This window comes from Erinaceus europaeus, chromosome 2 (genome assembly GCF_950295315.1).
Source record: "Erinaceus europaeus chromosome 2, mEriEur2.1, whole genome shotgun sequence".
NCBI classification, from domain to species: domain Eukaryota; kingdom Metazoa; phylum Chordata; class Mammalia; order Eulipotyphla; family Erinaceidae; genus Erinaceus; species Erinaceus europaeus.
In genome coordinates this window covers 61,828,567-61,851,455 of record NC_080163.1, presented here as the reverse complement: position 1 = coordinate 61,851,455, position 22,889 = coordinate 61,828,567, and the positions used below count along the sequence as shown (strand labels likewise).

The window sequence follows — 22,889 nt, the reverse complement described above, 5'->3', positions numbered from 1 at the left end:
AGAGGACTGATTTATATGAACTTGCCAAAAAAAAAAAAAAAAAAGAAATCCAAACAATGGGGCTGGGCAGTGGTGCACTGGGTTAAGCACACATAGTACAAAGTGGAGTGATCCAAAGAAGGATCCCAGTTCAAGCCTATGGCTCCCCACCTGCAGTGGCTCACTTCACAAGTGGTGAAACAGATCTGCAGGTATCTATCTTTCTCCCTCTCTATCTTCCCCTCCCTTCTCAATTTCTCTCTGTCATATCCAAAAAAAAAAAAAAGAAGAAAGAAAGAAAGGAAGAAAGAAAAGAAAAAGAAAGAATGGCTGTAGGAGCAGTGGATTCATAGTGCAGATACTGAGACCCAGGGGTAAACCTGGAGGCAAAATAAATAAATAAATAAATAAATAGCAAATAAATAAATAAATAATCTAAACAAAACAAAAGCAAGCGAAGTGTTTGTAAGACTTGTGAGAACTCTGGTGGTTATCTTTGGAAGATTGGAGGCTAGGGAATAGGGAACTTTGGTGGTGGGTATGGTGTAGAGCTATATGTTGTAGTCTTATAATCTTGTAGCAAGCTATTAATAACAAGTTAAAAACTATACTAAAAGAAAAGCCACAATTGGGGTCAGGAAGTGGCTAGAACGCACGCGTTACCATGGACCCCAGTTTAAGGCCCTGGTCTCTCCCTGCAAGGGGACAAAGCTTCATGAGTGTTGAAGCAATGCTGCAAATGTTTCTCTTTCTCTCTTCCTCTCTATCTCCCCTTTCTCTTGATTTATCTCCTATCTATTAACAAAAGAGAAGAAAAGAAAAATCACGGTTGCCTGACACGCCATACACACTACGTGTTCCATGACATGTCGCCTTGTCTCTGGGCTGTGGGTTAGACAGCAATCTGCTTTCCAGGAAAATGCAGGCAGTTAGGGCTTCAAGTCCCCCTCCCCCATTAGCGTCCCTCCTGAGCTCCTCTGGGCTCCCTGGGAAGAGGCAAGTTTGCATTTTGCTCATGACCTTGAAAGCAGCTCAGCATGTGGCAGAGCCAGTCACCTTGCACTGAAAATAGAAGGTGCAGAGCCTGCCTCTGCGTCTGTCCTCTGCTCACCTGCGGCAGGTGCTCTGGGCCTTGCAACTACAGGAGAAGACAGCTTCTTGGCCTCAGCAGGAGGCTCACAGAATCACAGGGCTACACGAGCTCTCAAAACATACGCACCCAAAGGACCAGCTTGTGGGACCGCTGACCTTCCAATAACACGTATAGCCTCTGCCCTTTGTCAGCAAATCCTGCCCCCTTCCTCAGTATGCCTGAGACCCTAGTGCTGTGGAGATGGAACAGAGGGTAAAGCAGATACAAGGAGTTTGAGCAGAATCCCATGGCATGGTCCCTACACTCTGCAGTCTGGACAGTTCAGAGCACACCTTTGGCCACGGGCAGCTAGCTGGCCTCCAGGAGCTAAATTTCTTTGCAACCTTCTAAACTGGCACAATTGCAGAGTGGTGGACACACTCAGAAGATCCTTATAAGTCTGTAGGTTATTTCTTGTCTTAGGAGAAGCTATGGAGCAAAGAAGCACTATTCCAGCCTTTATGATTAGTCAACAATTTGTTTGGCTCTATATGTTAACTCTTTTTTCAGCCACCAGGTTCCAGATGCTAGCATGATGCCAACCAGTCTTCCCTAGACAGACAACCAATGTGTCCTGGAGGTCCAATTCCCCAGAACCCTGCCCCACTAGGGAAAGAGAGAGGCAGGCTGGTAGTGTGAATCAACCTGTCAACACATATGTTCAGCGGGGAAGCAATTACAGAAACCAGACCTTCCACCTTCTGCAACTCACAATGACATTGGGTCCATCCATACTCACAGAGAGATAAAGAATAGGAAAGCTATCAGGGGAGGGATGGGATACGAAGTTCTGGTGGTGGGAATTGTGTGGAGTTATACCCCTCTTATCCTATGTTTTTTGTCAGTGTTTCCTTTTTATAAATGAAAATGAAGAAGAAGAAGGAGGAGGAGGAGGAGGAGGAGGAGGAGGAGGAGAAGGAGGAGAAGGAGAAGGAGGAGAAGGAGAAGGAGAAGGAGGAGAAGAAGGAGAAGAAGGAGAAGAAGGAGAAGAAGAAGAAGCATCCAGAGTTGCATTTGAGAAGCAAGAGCAAGGGCTTGAGGCCCAGCTTCCTCACTGTTCTCCATCTGCAATACCAGGGAGTTAAAGTTCATGAACTGGAGATGATGTGAAGGGAGGAGAGGCTCCCTTGTCCAGATCACACTTATCCTCTGTTAATTGAGAGATGCAAGGTACTGTAATGGAATCATTTCCAGACTAAGTCCATTATCCAGGGTTGTCCTGGGACTTAACTGAAAGTGCCATCAACTTAAAAACATAAAACCTGCCTGTACCCACACACAGTGCCCAAGCAGTAAGGCACCCTGGACACCACATCTGCAACGTCCCTCAGAGTAGGCACCCTTTCTACAGGACCTCTGACAGGCCCAAGAGGCCTTCCTGAGGGACCATTACCATGAGCAAAGACCTAGGTTCAAGCACCGAGCCTGTAGGAAAGGAAGTGTCACAAATGGCAGAGTAATGACTCAGGTGTCTCTCCTTTTCTCTGTCTCTTTCTCACTCACTCCTTCTCTCTCTCTCCTCCCCCCCTTACCCACTAAAAAAAAAAAAAAAAAAAAGCAAAAAGGTGGTAATCAGGAATGGTGCAGCTGTGCAGGCACTGAACCTCAGTGATAACCCTGGTGACAACAACAACAAAAAAGGCTCCTCCTGAAATATAGAGTAAAACATTAATGAGTTGTGATCTATTACAGCAGATGTGGAGACACAAAATGAGGAGTCAGAGGGGTGGTGTCATGGAAGAATAGGGGAACCTGTGTTCTGGTGGAGGGTGAGGGGGTGCAGGCAACTTACCTGTGGGAACTATGGAATTCCACCTCTGTGACAGCAACAGTCTTAGAAAGCAACATTTCCACAATAGGGTGATTGTTCAAATGGTGAAAAATAAGCTGCAACATTTTTTTAAAGTCCTTCCCAGAGGAATCAGATAATGGTATAACTTTTGCATGGGTACAAATTCATGGGTTCGATTGCCAGGTAGAAGACAGAATTGGTCTTTTGCTGGTGAATTTGATGTAGGACAGACAGTTGTTGATTTTTAATGACACACAGCTAAAGCTTCCATACTGTCACAATGCACTGTTAGTTCAATACAAAACCATTTTAAGGTATTTCCACATGTGGACTTACAATAAATAAATAAATAAATAAAACAGAAGCAAACAAAATGTAAGACTTTGTGAGAACTATGGAGGTTATCATTGGAAAGGGGGGGGACAGAATTTTGGTGTGATATAGAACTATACTCTGTAATCTTATAGTCTTGTAAACCACAATTAATCACATATTTTTTAAAATGACTTAGAGAAAGGATTAAAAAATAAAGTGTTTCCCACCTACCTCGTTTAAGCCCTCTCACATATGTGGCAACTCAGGATTTTGAGTGTAACCCACCCACACTGCCTGTTGTCCAAGCTGCCCTTCACAGGCAGAGCTAGTGGAGAACAAGGGCAGAGCAGCTGACATGTGACAAGCAAGAAGTTCATGTTTAAGGAAAGACAAGCCACTGGGCTGTGGCTGCTCTCCCTAGAGTAGAGGGTGGAGCCTGTCTCTACCCAGCAATGACTCAACATCTGAGGTGGGTCCTGGACCCCTGCCATTGAGTGCTAAATCCTAGAAGTCTCAGGGACATCATCCATCACCCGGCCCCACCCATGGTAGGACCAACCTTAGGAGAGGGCCTGCTACTTGAACGCTATACCACTAGAGTAAGACCAGCTAGGAAACTTTCTCACTTCCCAAGGTAGGAAATACAAAAGCACCTCTTTCAAATGTCACTAAAATGAATTGGTCTAAAAATGGAATTACCTTATGATCCCACAATACCATTCTTAGGCATTTATTTAAAGGACATGCAAACACTAATTTGGAAGGATGTATGCACCCCCCCCTTTTAAATATTATTTATTTTTCTATTTATTGGATAAAGACAGAGATAAATTGAGATGGGAGGTAGAGATAGAGAGGGAGAGAGACAAAGAGACACCTGGAGCCCTACTTCACCACTCATGAAGCTTTCCCCCTGCAGGTAGGGACCAAGGGCTTGAACCTAGGTCCCAGAGCACTGTAACCTGAACACTTAACCTGGCCCCCATCCCTATGTTCATAGCTGCAATATTTATAATAGCTAGAGAGTGGAAGTAGCCTAAATGCCCACTGACAGATGACAGACTAAAGAAGTTATGGGATATATATAATCTATGGAATACTACACTGTAATTGAAAAGATGATATCCTTTGGAACAAAATTGATGGAACCAAAGGTTATTGTGCTTACTGAAACAAGAGGTAAAAGATAACTACTAGATGGTTTCACTCACATGTGGACTTTTAAGAACTGAAAGACATTAACTGTCTCTAAGACTCTGTGAAAATTAGCGCGGTTATCTTTGGGAACGTGTGGGCACAGAACTTTGGTGGTGGGTACAGTATGGAACTATAACCTGTAATCTTACAATCTTGTAAATCATTATTAATACAACTGTTAATAATGGCAGGGGGCTGGGCAGTAGCACAGTGGGTTAAGCGCACATGGTGTGAAGCGCAAGGACAAGCGTAAGGACCCTGGTTCAAGCCCCAGGCTCCCCACCTTCGGGGGGGGTCACTTCACAAACGGTGAAGCAGGTCTGCAGGTGTCTATCTTTCTCTCCCCCTCTCTGCCCCTCCTCTCTATTTCTCTCTGTCCTATCCAAAGATATTAATAATAACCGCAACAACGATAAAACAACAAGGGCAACAAAAAAAGGAGGAAAAAATAGTCTCCAGGAGCAGTGGATTCACAGTGCAGACACTGAGCCCCAGCAATAATTCTGGAGACAAAAATAAATAATAAAAAATAAATAAATAAATGGCTTGACAGAGAAAGAATTTGCCAAGGGCCAGTGAAACAGTGCCTTTGCATAGTAGACTGCTTTGCCATATGCATAACCCAGGTTTGATCTCAGTAGGGCTTCAAAGGAAGCTTCAGTAGTGTGGTCTCTGCCCCACCCCCTCCTTCCCTTTCTCTTATCTTAAAAGCAAAATGAAAAGCAAAGAGAAATAAATGAAGTGACTTTGCCAGATCTCGGCATAAAAGGAGAATGGAGCAGCTTCTCAAACTCAGAACAACTCTATCGGTATTTTTGACCCAGAAGCTACTCTGACTTGGGCTGGTTCTAATTCTTCACTTTAACTGGTGTTTCACATCAGGTTCACACATCTCTGAAATCGCCCCCAACTCAAGTCATTGGCAGCAATGTGAGATGAATACTCCCTACCTTAGGACATAGACTTGATAACTATTTCTGAAAAGGAATTCACATCTAAATTACATACAAGGGGGCCAGGCGGTGGTGCACCTCATTAAATGTACACAGTACTAAGCATAAGAACCTGGCTTCGAGCCCCCATTCCCCACCTGCAGCTGAAACGCTTCACAAGAGGTCTCTCCCTCTCTATCTCCCCTTCCTATCTCTGTCCTATCCAGTAACTTGGCCACCAGAAGCAGTGGATTCATAGTGCTGCACTGAGCCCCAGCGATAACTCTGGAAGAAAAAGAAAAATTATATACAAGGAAAGAATTTAGTTATTTTGCCATTTGGTAAACTGGGTACAGGCATGTGTTTTTCTCTCCCACTCCACTAGACTGTCAAGGCACTCCACCCCACACACACACATACCCCCCAACATACAGACAGAGAGGCAAAGAGAGGTAAAGAAACTACTTTCACCTCAAGCTCCCTTCAATGTGGTGGGGGCCAGGCTCAAACCTGAATTGTGTACCTGTCTCTGAATGCTCCTACCTTAGATTCTATTGGCTGCTCCAGGATGAGAGATGGTCTGCGTGGGAACACTGCATCCAGCATTTATTGAATGCTCACTGCCTTCCTGATGTTTCACAGATAATAACTCACTTAATCTTTTCAATATCTCTGTGTGGTTATCTAGTACAGATACCCTTCTTTCTGCCTTACAAGTAACAGAACCAAGATTCAAGGAAGGTAATTAAGCAACTTTTTCCAAAGTCACCCAGCTAGTAAATATCTGGGTCAGGACATGAGTCCAGGGTCAGACTCCAGAGCCTGTTATTTCTTTATGGTTGATTAAACATGTCAATCAAAGGTGGCTTCCTGACACACTAACATCCCTTTAAAGCTCCTGTCACCTTGCCCATATGTATACTGGAATAACAGGGGACAACTTCATTGGGAGGCAATGTTTAAACTGTATTCTGATGAAGAAGTTGGGATTGATGTTGGAGGTCAAAGATTCAACTGAGAGATCTAAAGGCAAGAGAGAGCATGCATATCAAAGTATGAAAAGTACTAGAAGGAGTTCAGAGGACAGCTGAGAGCACCATGTGGGACAGAAAGAGGTAAGAAAGGCAATTAGGATCTAAAGAAAAGCATTTGGAAGCCAGGTGACAGGTCTGGACTGCATTCCAAGGGCAATTGGGAAGCCACTGGAGCTTTACAGGAGAGTATGGAGATTTGCATTCTTGGAAGCTGGCTCTGGCTGCAGCATGGAATATCTGACCCAACACACACATTTTCAACTTCATTTACAATGGACAGCTTCACATGCCAAGACCCAACAGCTCAGGCTCTCAGGACCATACTCCAACTCCAGTCGGAGCCAGTACATTCTGTTACCTACTTGGCTCTAGCTAATACTACTTTGGGTTCTTTGTTGGATGGTGGCGAGGGGGTGTGATGTCACCAGTTAATCCCAACTCTCACCTCCAGAACCAGAAAAGGTCAATCAGGGTTGCTGTTTATTTATTTATTGGCCACTAGGGTTATCTCTGAGGCTCAGTGACTGCATGACAAATCTACCACTACAAGCAGTTAACTTTTTCCTATCCTCTCTCTCTCTCCCTCTCTTTCTCATAGGACAGAAAAATTGAGAATGGAGGAGGGATAAGGAGAGAGAGAAGGAGAGATACCTGCAGCACTGTTTCACCCACTGTATGGCTTTTTCCCTGTAGGTGGGAACTGTAGGCTTGGGCCCAGGTCCTTGTGCATGGTAACATGTGTGTTCAACTAAGTGTGCTACTACCTGGCCCCTTATCCTTTCTGTTAAATGCACTTAATTTTCTAAATTACAGTACACTTTAAATATACTCCTGCTTTTTTATTAGCAGCATCTTCTTTAAATCATGTGTGTGTGTGTGTGTGTGTGTGTGTGTGTGTGTGTGTGTGTGTGTGTGTGTGAGAGAGAGAGAGAGAGAGAGACCTGAGAGGTGACACAGTAGCTAGAGTGAACTTACAAGCATGATGTCCTCTAGTTCTCTAGTTCAATCTCCAGCATCATATGTGCCAGGAATGATTCTCTCCCCTCTCTGTCACTAATAAATCTTTAAAAACAAAATAAAACATTATTTTTGAAAAGATTTACCTATGTATTTATTTTAAGGAGAGTGAGAAAGACCACAGCATGGCTCAGCCCTGGCTCTGGTGGTGCCAGGGAATGAACCTCAGACATGCAAGTTTGGTGTACTATCACTGAGCTAACCTCCCAGCTCATAAAATCACATTTTATTACCGCTTTATTTTAGTGGACACATAGCTACTCAGCACATGGCGAGTGGCAACAAAGCTCACTTCCTTAAAAACATTGTGTCCTGCTTCTCTCAGCCCGTGAGCTTGCTTTCCCTGCATACAGCAGCTTCTACCAGATTCCTTTAGTTCCCACGAGGCCATGTGGCTTTATCACATGTCTGTGCCCTCTCTAAGGTAACCAACCATTCCAGGGTCTAGGAAGTCTGCAGCAAGCAGAGCACCAGACTTTCATGCATGAAGTCCTGAGTTTAGTACCTGGCATTGTATATGTCAGATGGGTGCCCTGGGTGCCCTGTCTCTCTCTCTCTCTGTCTCTCTCTCTTTCTCTTTCTCTCCCCTACCACAGTCTGACATGTTTCCCAGTATTTCAGAAAGCTGACTGTCACCTCTGACCTAGCAACTGAGAGTTCCAGGAAGCTACTTACAATTTATGACCCTTACCCACCCCCCCAAAAAAGGAGAACTCATCATTTGTTTCTTTTTCTAAGCTCACTGAAACAGACCGATTACCTACCCAAACACCAAGTTGGACACGCATCCCAATTAGCATATAATCACACATAACATGCACAGGCTTATACACATGTGCACATATGTTAGCCCATGTCTAAATAGAGTCAACTGCCTCATCCTTGATTGCTTACTAATACTTAATACTTACCCTGTCCTAGTCACAAAAGTCAACTTACTCTAGTGCCCATGTGCATTTCTAGTTCATCATCATATGTTCTCCACCTGCCAGGCACCCTGCTAAGACCAGCCAGCCCCTCCATTGGGCTGTCCCTCAGTATGTGAGATGTCCTACTTACCACAGCACTACCCAAATCCACCTCATTTCTGCACTCACCTCATTTCTGCACCAAAGGCTCCAATATACTAAAGGCAACCTTCACACTTCTACCTGGAGTCACTCTGAGCTGCCCCCCCCTTTAGCTCTCTGTCTCAGCCCCTCCTCCAGCTCATTCTGTAGCCCATCAATAGCCTTTGCTCCTATGTGGCCCACAATGCCAGAACCACCCCTGCTCCACATCCACATGTTCCCTCCACACAAGTGTGCATATGGTCAGGGACTTAGATCCTGAAAAGCAGGTTCAATTCTTGTTTACTGCTCAGAAAATAATTCCAGAATACAAACTCTGTCAATGGTAAGAACAGAGATTTTATTTTTAAAATAGAGACAGAGAGGCCACAAGGTAGAGGGAGAAAAAGACCACAGCTCAAATCTTCCATCAATGAAGTGGAGGCCAGGCTCGAACCTGGGTCATGTATACGACAGTGCAATGCCCAAGTGAGCTATTTCAATGGCCCAAGATTAGATAGACACAGGAGGGAGAAGGGGATTAAGAATGAAAATGGAGGTGGGCAATAGCACCGTGGGCTAAGCACACATAGTACAAAGCACAAGGACCTGAGCAAGGATCCTGGTTAGAGCCCCTGGCTCCCCAATTGCAGGGGGTTGCAGGTCTACAGGTGTCTGTCTTTCTCCCTCCCTCTCTATCTTCCCCTCCTCTCTCAATTTCTCGCCGTCCTATTCTGTAAAAAAAAAAAAAAGGGGGGAGGGGAGTCGGGGGGTAGCGCAGCGGGTTAAGCGCACATGGCCATGCAAAGCACAAGGACCGGAGTAAGGACCTCGGTTCGAACCCTCGGCTCCCCACCTGCAAGGAGGTCACTTCACAAGCGGTGAAGCAGGTCTGCAAGTGTCTTTCTCTCTCCCCCCTCTGTCTTCCCCTGCTCTCTCCATTTCTCTCTGTCCTATTCAACAACAATGACATCAATAACAACAACAATAAAAGTAAATAAATAGATAAATAAATAACATTTAAAAAGAAAAATGCCTCCAGGAGCCATGGATTCGTAGTGCTGACACAGCCCCAACAATAGTTCTGGAGGAAGAAAAAAAAAAACAAAAAACATAGGGGCTGGAGTAGATAGCACTAATGGTTATGTAAAGAGACCCTCCTTCCTGAGGTTGTGAAGTCCCAGGTCAATCCCCTACACTACCATAAACCATAGCTGATAAGTGCTTTGATTGAGAGAGAGAGAGAGAGAGAGAGAGAGAGAGAGAGAGAAAGAGAGAAAGAACACAAAAGCAAACACCATAGGGCCAGAAGCAGGAAGGCTTTGCCCCAAAGGTGAGACTGTGACAACAGGCCACCATCTCCCAGATGCATTTTTCAGCTGCTGGGTGTCCAACATCTTAGTTCCATTGCTGCCACGTGCTCCCCTACATCTTGGAACTGTTTTGTTTTTGTTTGATTGAGATTTTATTGATAGGGGCCAGTAGGTGGTGCACCTGGTTAAGCACACACATGACAATGCACAAGGACCTGAGTTTGAGCCCCTGGTCCCCACCTGCAAGGGGAAAGCTTCATGAGTAGTAAAGCAGGACAGCATTTATCTCTCAGAATGTGTGCAATGCTTGCGTGCAATGCTTTCATGCACTGTCCCCTGAAGGCGTGCGATGCTTGCACTCCTAAGATGTCAAAGCTTCAGGGTGGGGCTTATCTGCCTCACACACTGTGGGCTCCATTATCCTCGATGTTCCCAGGCTTGGTGGCCAAGGTCAAACAGCCATGAGATTCTCCGGAGATGCCATAACCACTTTTCTGTTGCCCTCTTGATAGGCTGCTATAAGTGCCTTGTGTGGCTTTCATAAGCCACACCTCCTAGTTAGAGACTGGACCCAGTAGGTCTATTCTAACATAATACTTCTTGGCATAGCAAGAATTTCATTTCTCTCCTGAAAATGACAAGCAGCTATGACTGAAAGGATCCTTCTCTAATTATGCCAGCACTGAACTAAGAATGTGCTGACCTTCCCAGGCAAACAGCAAGATGTCACACAATCCCTGGAAGGCCAGGCATGAATCTTGGCAGGGACTTTAATAGAAAGAATAATCTCATTAACAGTCACTGTGTCATTGACTATGGACTCCTAAATCTTGAGGAGTTCCCCAGTTGGCAGAGTGCTCTCAGATTTGACTCTTAACCCTGGTAAAGAAGAGTAAACTGAGGCTCAGAAAAATGCAGAGGCTTATTCAGATCCTTGGGATGGGGAGTTGGTTAAAGAAAGAACTGAAACTGGCCTCCAGACTGATGCTAGAATCTGATTCCTGGTCTTGTGCCTTGGGAGAGGAAGATTGGCACTGCTTTTTGAGCACCATCAGTGGACATATGGAGCCAGGCAAAGTTTATTTGCCTTTTTCAAAAATCAAACATGGATAGCAACAGATTTTGCTTTGGTTAGATTGGTTCGGGGGGGGGGGGATATATTTATTTGCTTCCAATTCCATGGGGCCAGAGCTTCTGAAATCAAGTAGAGAGATTTAACAACAACAACAACAAAAAAAAATCTGAACCACTTCACTGTGTGGATTCTAAATCAGTTCTCAAGACATAAGTATTTACTGGCTGGTTATGTGCAGACTCAGGCTTTGGCTTCAAAGAGCTTACTATTTAGTAGAAAGGATATAAGAAGTATTTGTCTCACATATATGCACATACTCCCAGGCACACATGAACACTCAGACAAATGTGTGCACACATTTGAATGCATTCAGACATGTGTGTGAATATATATAAACACGTTTATTGATGTGTGTGTGTCCTTGGACATATATGTGCATATATGTGCAAGCATACAACATGCAATATAAAAACCAAAGTAGTACAGTGCAGAGAAAGTAGGGAACATCAGAAAACATTTTTTTTAGGAGCCAGGAAACAGCTCACCCAGAACAGTGTGCCTTACCATATGCAAGGTCCTGGGTTTGAGTCCTCCCACCAGGAGGAAAGGCCAGTACAGCACCACGGGAACCTTATGGATAGCAAAGTGCTGCTGTGGTGTCTCCCCCCTCCTTACCTGTCTCTCCTCCCTGATATAAGAGGAGGGGAGGGGAACACTCAGCAGTTGCAACGTACATACTCCAGGTCCTGGGTTCATCCCTGACACCACCAAAAATAAGGGTCGTTCTTAAATAGAATAAGGGCTTGGTTTAGACACTGAAGGAAGAGGAAATAGATGTTCACCTGTACAAAGGCATTGTGGAGGCCAAGCATGGAGTGAGCTAAAATATATGAAGAATGCCTGGCACACAGCATTTGTCACTGATGCTTGCTCATTCTTATAGGAGGAAGGAAAGGAGGTCTGAGACTAAAGTGTATCTTTTTAAAAATATATTTAATTTATTTCATATAAGAGAGAGAGAGATGCCAGAGCACCACTATGATACTTACAGCACTGGTGGTCAAACTGGAAGCTTCAGACAGACAAGTCCTGTACTGTAACTATGAGCTACACCCCCAGGTAACAGACTACAGCTTCTCTTAAAGCACTGTCGTTGAGAAGGGGTAAACAGAAATAGAGAGTGGGTCTGAGTAGTGGTGCACCAGGTTCAACACACACGTTGCCCTGCACAAGGACCTGGGTTCAAATCCCCAGTGCCCACCTGTCATGGGGAGTTTCACAAGTGGTAAAGCAGTGCTGCAAGTGTTTCTCTTCCTCTCTCTGTCCCTCTCCTTCTTCCTCACCCTAGTGTGCTCTCCCTCTCTCTCCCTCTCATCTCCCCTTTCCCTCTCAATTCCTCCCTGTCTCTCTTCAAACTAGAATAGAATAAAATAAAATAAAAACAGAAGTAGAGAGCGAGTGGTCTGATGCGATGAGCCAAAAAAGAGAGAGGGGCTGGAGGCTGGCTGGGGCCTTCCTATACAAGGCTTTAAGCTCTGGATCCAAGGCTGCTGCTCCACCTCCTCTGAGCAGTGGCTGTGAGGTGCAGTAATGCACAAACCATTGTGTCTATCGTAGTGTGGGCCACTGAGCATGAAGCATCTTCTCTGTCCCTCAGCCCCTGCTCTCCTGGTATAGTAGGTGGTTGGGGAGCAATGGAGTGCCCTGGGAACAGCTCCACCGCCTCTTCTCTGCATTGGGGAGGGAGGAACTGGGTAGAAGATAGACACAGAGCAGACTGACAAAGTTACTGACACCAGCTGAGCCTGGATGAGACACAGTTGCTTCCATTCTGGAGGCTCCCAGAACACGAAAAGAAGACATGCCAAAGCAAGGGTTATCGGAGTTGTCATTTATTTTAAAACTCTGGCAGCTGATAAGTTAACACTTTAGGGGCCAGGCAGTGGCATACCTGGTTATCTGCACATGTTATCATGCTCAAGGACCTGGATTCTAGTCCCCAGCCTCCATCTGCAGGGGGAAAGCTTCACAAATGATGATGCAGATGTCTCTCTGTCCTTCTCTCCTTTCCCTCCCAGTTTCTCAGTGCCTTATCAAGTAAATTAAACAAATAAAGTTAAAAATTAAAAAAATAGGGAGTCAGGCAGTAGCGCAGTGGGTTAAGCTCACATGGCGCAAAGTGCAAGGATCAGTGTAAGGATCCTGGTTAGAACCCTGGCTCCCCACCTAAAGAGGAGTCGCTTCACAGGTGGTGAAGCAGGTCTGCAGGTGTCTTTCTCTCCCCCTCTCTGTCTTCCCCTCCTCTCTCCATTTCTCTCTGTCCTATCCAACAGCAATGGCATCAATAACAACAACAATAATAACTACAACAATAAAACAACAAAAGGGAATAAATAAATAAATATTTTTAAAAATTAAAAATAAATCAACATTTTGAAAGACCAGTGTGCAGTGTAATGATAAAATGCTATGCAAACACCAAACACAGATTTTGTATACAAATATCATTTCATACCACAACATACACTGGGGTTGCGGTCTAGCAACAGGACCTTAAGTTTCAAGCTGTGTAATGAACAGCATTCTCATTCCGTCCTGCCGGTTCTCTCCTGACTGAATTTATAAACTCACTTGGAGCTTACAGCACAACTTAAAACCTGGGAGTGGGCGGGAGGGATGGGTCACAGTTCTTTGGTGGTGGGAATGGTGTTTATGTACACTCCTAGCAAAATGTAGACATATAAATCAGTAGTTAATTAATATGAGAGGGGGAAAATCAATTGTATGTCTCAAAGTTTCTCAAAACACAAACTGAATCTTTTTAATATATAGGCTGTGTATTTGATATGCGGACTCTCTCAAAAGCCTAGACCAAGTAGATTAGAAGCATCCAATAGCACAGCTATATACAAGATACTGGATACTGTACAGCAAACCATAACAAAGGGACTTTTCAAAGTTAACCCAATTAACAAATAATGTGATGATAACATTAACTATCGATTGTCTTTTTGAACCCTAAGACAGCAGGAACCTCACATCTCCACTATAGAGCCCCTACTTCCCCCAGTCCTGGAACCCTTGGATAGGGCCCACTTTCCCGTATGCATCTCCCAATCCAAACCAAATAATATTGCATCCGCCGATCACAACTTAACCAACGCAAAGATTGCCACCTCAACATGCTTCACCTCAGACTGTGTCCAGAGACTTCACGTGTGGAATGACAACCCTTCAGCTTCATTACTCGGGTGAGACCTTTCCTTTTATAGTACACTCTAATTTCATCTCAGGTAGTTCACTTTCTAACAAAGTCCCATAACCTAGATATACACCAGTTTCTGTGAGAGAGAGCTTATGTGCACACGTATCCATAAACTACTGCAAAATATATACCTGAAAGCAGAAGTACACTAGAGTTTGCAGTGAGTACCTCCCTAACACTTCCTCTCCACTATTCCAAGCTTGGGATCCATGATTGCTCAACAAATTGTTTGGCTTCGTATGTTAACTCTCTTTTCAATCACCAGGTTCCAGATGCCACCAGGATGCTGGCCAGGCTTCCCTGGATTGAAGACCCCACCAATGTGTCCTGGAGCTCAGCTTCCCCAGAGACACACCCTACTAGGGAAAGAGAGAGGCAGACTGGGAGTATGGACCGACCAGTCAACGCCCATGTTCAGCGGGGAAGCAATTACAGAAGCCAGACGTTCTACCTTCTGCAACCCTCAACGACCCTGGGTCCATGCTCCCAGAGGGCTAGAGAATGGGAAAGCTGTCATGGGAGGGGGTGGGTTATGGAGATTGGGTGGTGGGAATTGTGTGGAGTTGTACCCCTCCTACCTTATGTTTTTGTTCATTAATCCTTTCTTAAATAAAAAATTTAAAAAATAAAAAAATAATAATAATAAAAGAACCTGGAGCTCCTCGTAAATGGTAGTCCTGGGCCCACTTCCTCCCTCCTGCCCTCACCTTCACCCCACTGCCCCACACCCTGGCTGGCCATGACTGTTTCAGCGCTGTCCTACCCTCCCCTCCCCTGTGAGTCTGATCACTGGATCAAGTGAAGCCATCTTTGCAGTCCAGCTGTGAGTGGAAGGCCAAGGCCCTTTGGAGAGCTGCAGAGCCTGAAGAGGCAGCTAGTGCTGCCTTCCCAGCAGAGCAGGTGAGGCCATTGTGCACGTTGGGCTTGCTTGATACACGTCTGCATCCAAGCCCCTCGGCTTGGCTTTTCAAGCCCTATTTAAGCAGTACTGTTGTGCAAATGACTAAAACCCACTTGCCACTGAGTGTAGCAGGGATGTGCAAGGAACTAACTACATGCTCAGTGGGAGCATTCACTGCACCAAAAACTGTGATGGCTCCACTGCCTGCCTGCAGATTTGCATTGCTTTGAAAATTATCCGGAAAGGAGTAGCAGGTGTTCTTCAGATACAACACACACACACACACACACACACACACACACACACACACACACACACACATGACAGTCAGTCAGGAGCATATCAATCACCTGAACACTTGCCTAATGATCTGGACAAAAAGAGACCAAAATGTGTTTCCACTCATTCCACAACTATTTAGTGCATAGCCACTGTGTGTTGGTTAACCAAGCACATCTAAGTTTCATGGCTACACATAGGGCATGAGCTTTTCTGATACCAACACCACACACTGAAGTAGGTAGACAGAACAAGGGACACAGGGTGAGCTCTGCAAGCACCATCTCTGGGTCCTCATAGGCATTGCAAGTGGCAGGTTTAGAGTAACCCTTTAAAGTCAGACTGAGATGCCAACTCCCTTCTCTCTCCATTTATCTGTCTCTCCCTTCTTTGCCTCCTCCTCTTTTCTTTAATCCTGTCCTTCTTTCTCCGCACGTATTTTCTGCCTCCCTTTCTCGACACCTCCCTGTTCTCTCCTAACTGAAACCTCTAGACAAACATAAAAAGCACGCCTATCCTTATGTCCATGGCTTCCTCAGCCTTAGAAAGCTGCCATTATTAATGTCAGTGCCTGCCTTACACATGCTTTGCAATTTATTTATCTCCAAACCCACCTTCAGACAGTGTGAGGGAAGATACTTTCAGCCAATGTCACCAATCCTGGATTTTATTCTTTAAAAAAATGCTAGAGTTCCAGCAGCAAACATCTGCTGAGGATGTGTGCTCCACAAACAGAAAACTGAATGAAGCCCCAGAAGAATGCAGGCATTTTCAGAGCTCCCCAGAGTTTGAGCTCAATTCCCTATGTCGAGGTGGTTTCTATCTGTGTCAGTCAGTGCGTCACAACATCAGCCTCCAGCCCCTGGTGCACAGCACCCTTTAGCAAGCGCCTTCCCACACAATATCATCAACTGTAAAAACTGCAACCACTGTTGAAGTTACAACCGTGATTATTTCTACAAACGGGGAGGGATGCAGTTCTGCTCTAGCAGTCCCCATTAAGTAGGTTACCTATGAGACAAACACCTTTCCTTTTAGTGAATTCAGAATGTCCTTAGCTCAACTACATACATTCACAGGCATTACCAACCCCCTGGGAGTCGAATGTTTATTTGCAGATATGAAGTCCTTTCTCCAAGCTGCTGTGAGGCTGCTTCCCCCACAGCTTCCCTGTAGCCAGTGGTGGCCAATTGTAAAGTCCTCAGCTTCTTATTTAAATAGACTTTGCCTTGAAATAAAATGAACTCATTTGTGGAAAATGGGTCTTAGCTAGATTTTATCTTTTGCAAACTTTTAAATCAGGCACCAGCCTCTATATGAACTTCCTTCTGCTTTCAGTCAGTGATCTTTCTGCATTGACCTTACTCCCTCACCTCTCTCTTTTTCCACCTCCTCTGATCTTGTATTTTGCTATCAGTATTAGTTCTGACCCCAACCCAGCTTTCAAAACCATGCCACTAACTAAGAGAAAGAATAATCATTGTGAAATGCAAAATGAAGCACCCCCAACACCTCACCCCATCCTATATACCCCCTACCCAAAGGACCAGCTCTAAGAGTTTATATCATCATTAGCAATTTGAATTAAGATGTCCTTATTCTTGTGTCAATCACAGAGCCCAGAATATTGTATGAAGTAAAGAAAACCTGTATGGAAGATTTCTGAATGGCTGCTGACACAGTATGCTTTAACCAGCTAGTGAAACAAAATAACTCAGTTGGGTGAGATTGAGGAGATATATTACCATTAAGCACTAAAAATAAAAATAAAGTTTACTAAGAACATAAAGATGGAGATCAAAGATGCAAAAAGAATGCTAAAATGGTTACTTTGTGACTTAGGGGGTTATGCTAAAGGGAGCCTCATAGAATGGAGATAAATCAGAGAAGAAAAGAAGGGAGTCTTGTTTTGCCTATTCCTCAAAAAGATGATGGTAGAAGCTGGAGAGCAAGAAGTGGGATAAAAACATTGAGTGAGCAGTTTGGGAGAGGTTCGACTTGGCTCTGAATGCAGTAGGCAAGGATGGAAATAGAGAGCACTCCTTCCTAGCAAGAAGATTACATTCATGCCAAGATAGTGGGTGAACACCGGCAGCTATCACCAGACTCTCCCCACCCCTCCCTGACTCACAGGATGGGCGCTGGTATTTCAGACCCCAGCAGAAGGACCTGATGAGATTCCCTCTCTAGGTGGCACCAACCCAAACTCTGATTCACCATCATCAGTTTGGGGAAGGCCTCTTTTCCTGGTCCTGCTGAAGGGGTGTTGCCTTGTGAAAACTACTATTTACACACAAGATTGCAATCCCTTGAGGGAGGAGGGATACCTTCTGAGAGGGATGAGGTAGTCCTGGACTGGGTTGGTGACTTCTATTAAAAACAGAGACCATCTGCACCTCTAAGTCTCACCTCTAGGGAAAGGTTCTCACCTCCAGGAAGAGTCTGAGTGCTGGTTCTGTTGACCACTTGAGAAATAGCCAACCTGTCCCCAACTCTGTTCTCAGCTAGAGGCTCCCAATTTCTACAATTGTGTCTGTGTGTGTGTGTGCGTGTGTGTGTGCATGTGCATGTGGGGGGGGGGGTTGGGGAGATTAATGTTTACTTCTCAGCCAAGACCAATGCTAACCTGAAAGCCTGAAGAGCCCCACTTATTGGTAAGAATGCTTTTCAGGTCATGCATGTCCCATGTCCAACACTGAGTTCAGTCCTAATTCCACTCCCCAGAATTGCTTCCATAATTTAGAGCCCCTATGGGTGTGTGTGTGTGTGTGTGTGTGTGTGTGTGTTGGGGTGGTGGTTTAGATCACCTCTCAGCTAGAATTCCCAGTTAACTGCCCCCTCTCTTCACACACAGTCAAAGGTGTAGTCCCTACAGATGTTTAGAAAGGTGCTTTAAGTGAGGGACAGGAAGACCCCAGACCCAGAAAGGAAATGCCAGATATAGCAACAGTTGCCCCCAATGGTAACTTGGGGATCATTTGGGGGTAAGTCTCACACTCTTCTAAAATACATACATACATACATACATACATACGTACGTACGTACATACATACATACATACATACATAGGCAGGCCCACTTTTTGACCAGGCCTAGGGCCAAACTGGACAGTAGCACCCTCTCCCCCACACCACGCTGCCCATTCATAAGTCTTGAATGATCCGAACAATGATGAAATGGTGTCAAATCCCCCTACCCACCCACCCCAATGGGGTGGGCGTGCATTCCTTTCTGCCACTGGAACCAGAGGTCTAGCAGGAGCCCTACTCATTCAGAGACCTGGCAACCATGTTCCCAGCGCCAGAGAGCGGGTCACCGGGTGTGGAGGGGTGGGGGTGGGAAGGAAGGAAGGGATCGACAGGGCAGCTTCCCAGGCCTGGAGCCAGCGTCCCCTCCCCCCCCAAACCAGCTTCTGTACACAGTCCGGTGGGGCGGCGGGCAGAGCGGGGCAGCCCACCCTGGAGACGGAAAAAGTTGCTCAGGGAGTCGCGCTGGCCCGCCGGCCGCTGTCCAAGGTGCTGAAAGGACTCCCAGGGCTGTGGGGCCGGCACAGCTCCGCGCGCCCTGGCCGCCCGCTCTGCCCTTCCCCTGCCCCTTCCCCTTCCCGTTCCCCTTCCCTTTCCCCTTCGCTCCGCGGCTGCCTGCCCGCGCCCTCCACTCCGGGGCGGCAGCAACTCTGCGGGAGCCCAGAGCCCGGAGTCCTCCCTCCGTCCCTCCCTCCTTCCCGCGTCTGCGGAGCCCCCTCCCCAGGCAGCCACCTCCGTGGCGCCACCGCTGCCTCCCCCCCCCCTTCCTTTTACCTTCTTCTTTCGGTCACGGGAGCGGTTTCTCCGCTTCCTGTTGGATTCCTCCTTCTCCTTCTCCTGAAGGGCCTGCGCCTCGATGTCTTTGATTTTCTTAAGCTGTTTAGCCGCTTGAGCCATGGCGGGTCGCGGCGCCCGGGTCCCCGCCTCCCGGACCCCTCACACTAGGCTCTCCAGGTGTTGACACCCTCCCCAGGAGATGGAGGCACCCAAGGGGGAGACTATACTGGAGGGGGGGGCGTCTTTCCCCGGCGCGGGAAGGGAAGGCGGCGGCCGGGTGGGCAGGGGAGGCGGCGGCGAGGTGCGCGGAGGGCCCCGGGATGGCGCCTCCCGCCGCGGCCGGAGATGGCTCGTCGGCGCCCGGGACGGGCTCTGGGCTCGGCCCCGCCGCCTCCCGCCTGCACGCCCGCCCTCTGCGGCCCCTCCCTCCCTCCCTATCCTGCCGCGGCGGCGGCGGCGGCAGCGGCGCGGGGGGCGGGGGCGGGGAGGCGGCTTGTATTGCGGCGAACGGCCCGAAAGGAGGCGGCTCCCGCGCTCAGTACAGTGGGGCGCGGGGGCAGCTAGCGGTCCGGGGGCCCCGCGGACCAGACGAGACTGCGCGCCCGCGCTGGTGCATGGCCGCAGGAAGGCTAGCGAGCGGGCCGGCTCCCCGCCACTACAGAGCCGCCGCCTCCGCCAGATGCACTGCGGGCCCCCAGCGCCGTCGGGTCGCCGGGTTGGAACAAAGCCGGTCGCTCACCCCAGAGCTAGCGGGGCGCAGCTGAGCACCCTGCTGCGGGGCGCTGGGTAGGGGATGGGGGCAGTGCGGGGAGGCTGCTGCCGGGGCCCGCGCCGGTGCCACACCGTGAACCTGCGTGCCTGGAGGCGACTGCGGAAGCCCCAGCATCGCGGGGCGCAGAACAGAGAGGCTGACCAGCGCGGCAGCGGGGTGGTAGGCGTGGGGGGCTCTCCTGGGGGGCTGCGAGGGAGCCGGGCCTGGGGCGCCCCCAGGAGGCAGAGGACGCACCCACTCCGAATCTCCGCAGCTGTGTGCCGGGTTCCCCCAACCGCGAGGAAGAGCCTGTCTCCCTCCCCACCCCCGTCACTCGCTTCGAGCTTCGTTTGCCCTTTTGCAGACCATGTGGGCTTCTCATTTGCATCTTTACCAATTATAGCCTGCAGACGTGTCCAGGATGAAGCGAACGGGTTTTCCTTTTGGGCGCAGTAGAAAGGTCCCTGCATCGGGGCCGCGCACGTTCTTCTCCGGCCCCACGCCCCCTTCCCACTTCCCGACACTCTCTCATACACAACACCCCCTTTGGCAACACCCCCTACACGGTGGGTGTTAGTTCACTTATGAAGAGTCTCGCACCTGACTGCTTTGGTCACACCCGGGGGAAGCAATAGGGGCCAAGGGACTGGGCTTCATCCAGACCAACCCCTGCACTTGACAGCAGGGAAAACTGGCCCGGACTTCAGCTCCCTTCAGTCTGGGGACAGGCCCAGCTCACTCCTGCATCTGTAGGGGTGGAGCTTTGCCTGACGCTTGAAAATCTGCAAGGAATAACTGCAGACCTGTTACTATGGAAAGGCCTGCTTCTTTTGGCCTCCAACCTGGAATCTTGGTGTAGGCATTTAACCAGTCACAGACCAGAGACTAGATAATGAGTGTCTCTCTTATACTCTGGGGAAATGATTTCCAACGAATGATTTTCAGTTGTCTGGACAGTATCCTACAGGCTTGAGGACTTGACTCATCCGCCTCCTATCTAGCTGGTAGGCTTTCCCCTCCCTCTAATTTGCTACCCTTAAAGTCTCCTCCACCTTGGAGCTTGCATAGTATTAAGGCCTGGACACTGTCCTTTCTCAGGCTGGGCCTTAGTCTGCTTCTTCCGTCCTTCTCAGCATTATCCAACTGAAGTGTAATAGGGGGCATCAATCACGGTCCTGGATAGAATTTATCATTTCCAGATATATGAGAAGGTGCACAAAGTCATTGGTCATCAGAGAAATGCAAATAAAGACAACAAAGAGATACTACTTTATATCTGTGAGAATGTCATACATCAGAAAGGACAGAAATAACAAATGTTGGAGAGGATGTAGAGAGAAAGGAACACTTCTTCACTGATAGTGGGATTGCAAAAAGGTCTAACCATTGTGGAAAGCAATTTGGAGACTTACTGAGACATTAGGAATGGACCTACTCTATGACCCAGCAATTCCTCTCCTGGTGATTTACCCAAAGGAGACAAAAGCAGCTATCAGGAGAGATCTGTATATATCTATGTTCATAGCAGCATAGTTCATAATCACTAGAACCTGGAAGCAATCCAGATGTCCAACATCAGATGAGTGATTTTAAAAAATTGTGGTATATATACACAGTGAAATACTACTCAGTTGTTAAAAATGATGAAGTTGTCTCCTTTGCATCCTCTTGGACATCTTTGCATACTCAAGGACATCATGCTGAGTGAGATAAGCCAAAAAGAGAAGGACAAATACCAAATGACCTCACTTATTAGTGGGACTTAATAAAGTGGGGACAGGAAGGGGGAGCACAAAGTGAAACATGGACTGAACATAGTATATTGCACCAAAGCAAAAGACTCTGGGGAGGGAGAAGGGTTAGAAGGAAAACTCTGGGGGGCTATTATCTAATGAAATTGTATGAATATGTCACTGATTGTACTGTAAGGCATTAACCCCCTCAATAAAAAAAAAAAGAATTACTTTAAAAATAAAAACACAAAGTAGGACTTAGACTGGGTTGGTGTATTGCACCAAAGTAAAAGACTCTGGGTTGGGGTTGGGGGCCAGGGTTCAGGTCCTGAAACATGATGGCAGAGGAGGACCTAGTGGGGAATGTGGAAAACTGAGACATGTTACACATGTACAAACTACTGTATTTTACTGTCAACTATAAACCATTAATCCCCCCAGTAAAGAAAAAAAAATTAGGCAAATATATACAAATGTAGACAGATAGTTGTAGAAGTAACAGTTAACCAGTATCTGCAACCTTGGGAGAACTGCTGCAGTAGCTTACAATGGAGGGACTGGTGGTAGGAAAAGTGTGGAGTTGTACTCCTGTTATTCTGTAATTTTGTAAATCAATATTAAATCATTAATAAAAAATAATTCAATGAAGAAAAATAATAATAATAAAATTTTTAAAGAATTTAACATTTCCCGTGGTAATTATTAGGAAAAAAAAGTTTAGATACAGGGAGATAGCTCAGCCTCTTAAAACACCAAACTGTATGCTTGAAGTCCTTGACACCACAGGTTCAATCCCCGGAACCACCTAGTGCCACAGCTGATTAGCAATCTGGTCTCTCTCACACCTATCTTATTCTCTCTCTCTCTCTCTCTTTCATAATAAGTCTTTTTTTAAATAGTCAAAGACAGATGACTAGATAGAGAAGTTATGTGACATATGCTCCATGGATTATCAAAAAAAAAAAGGTGATATTGTGTCCTTTGGGATAGAATGGATGGAACTGGAAGCAATTACATATAGCAAAACAAAGAGGTGAAAGACAACTACCAGATGGCTTTACTCATATGCAGAAATGAGAGAGATGAAGCACATGAATTTGAAAGGTGGGGGAGCATAAGTAAACAAACTGTCTTTAAGACTTTGTGAAAACTATGGTGGTTATTGTTGAGAGGGTCAGGGCACGGAACTTTGGTTGTGGGTGCGTGTGGAAATAAACCCTATAATCTTGCAATCTTGTAGACCACTATTAATCACAAAGTTAAAAAGGATTTTTTAAAAAAATGGTCAAACTGGTAAAAAAAAAAATTAAATGTAAGATAG

At 46.6% G+C, this 22,889-nt stretch overlaps 1 protein-coding gene across 9 annotated transcripts in view; it reads right to left on the bottom strand.

Moving 5' to 3' along the window:
• The window catches only part of ANK1 (ankyrin 1), a 329,883-nt gene extending 310,502 nt beyond the window's left edge, over nucleotides 1–19,381 (bottom strand). For 2 of the 9 annotated variants that reach the window (XM_060181879.1, XM_060181902.1), the window contains exon 1: nucleotides 19,082–19,381. In XM_060181879.1, coding sequence (XP_060037862.1) covers nucleotides 19,082–19,204 — 123 coding nt within the window. In that variant the 5' untranslated portion in view covers nucleotides 19,205–19,381. The remainder of the gene's footprint in view (nucleotides 1–19,081) is intronic. The other 7 variants (XM_060181866.1, XM_060181872.1, XM_007522760.3 and 4 more) reach the window with 4 other exon arrangements.
• Nucleotides 19,382–22,889: the final 3,508 nt, after the last annotated feature.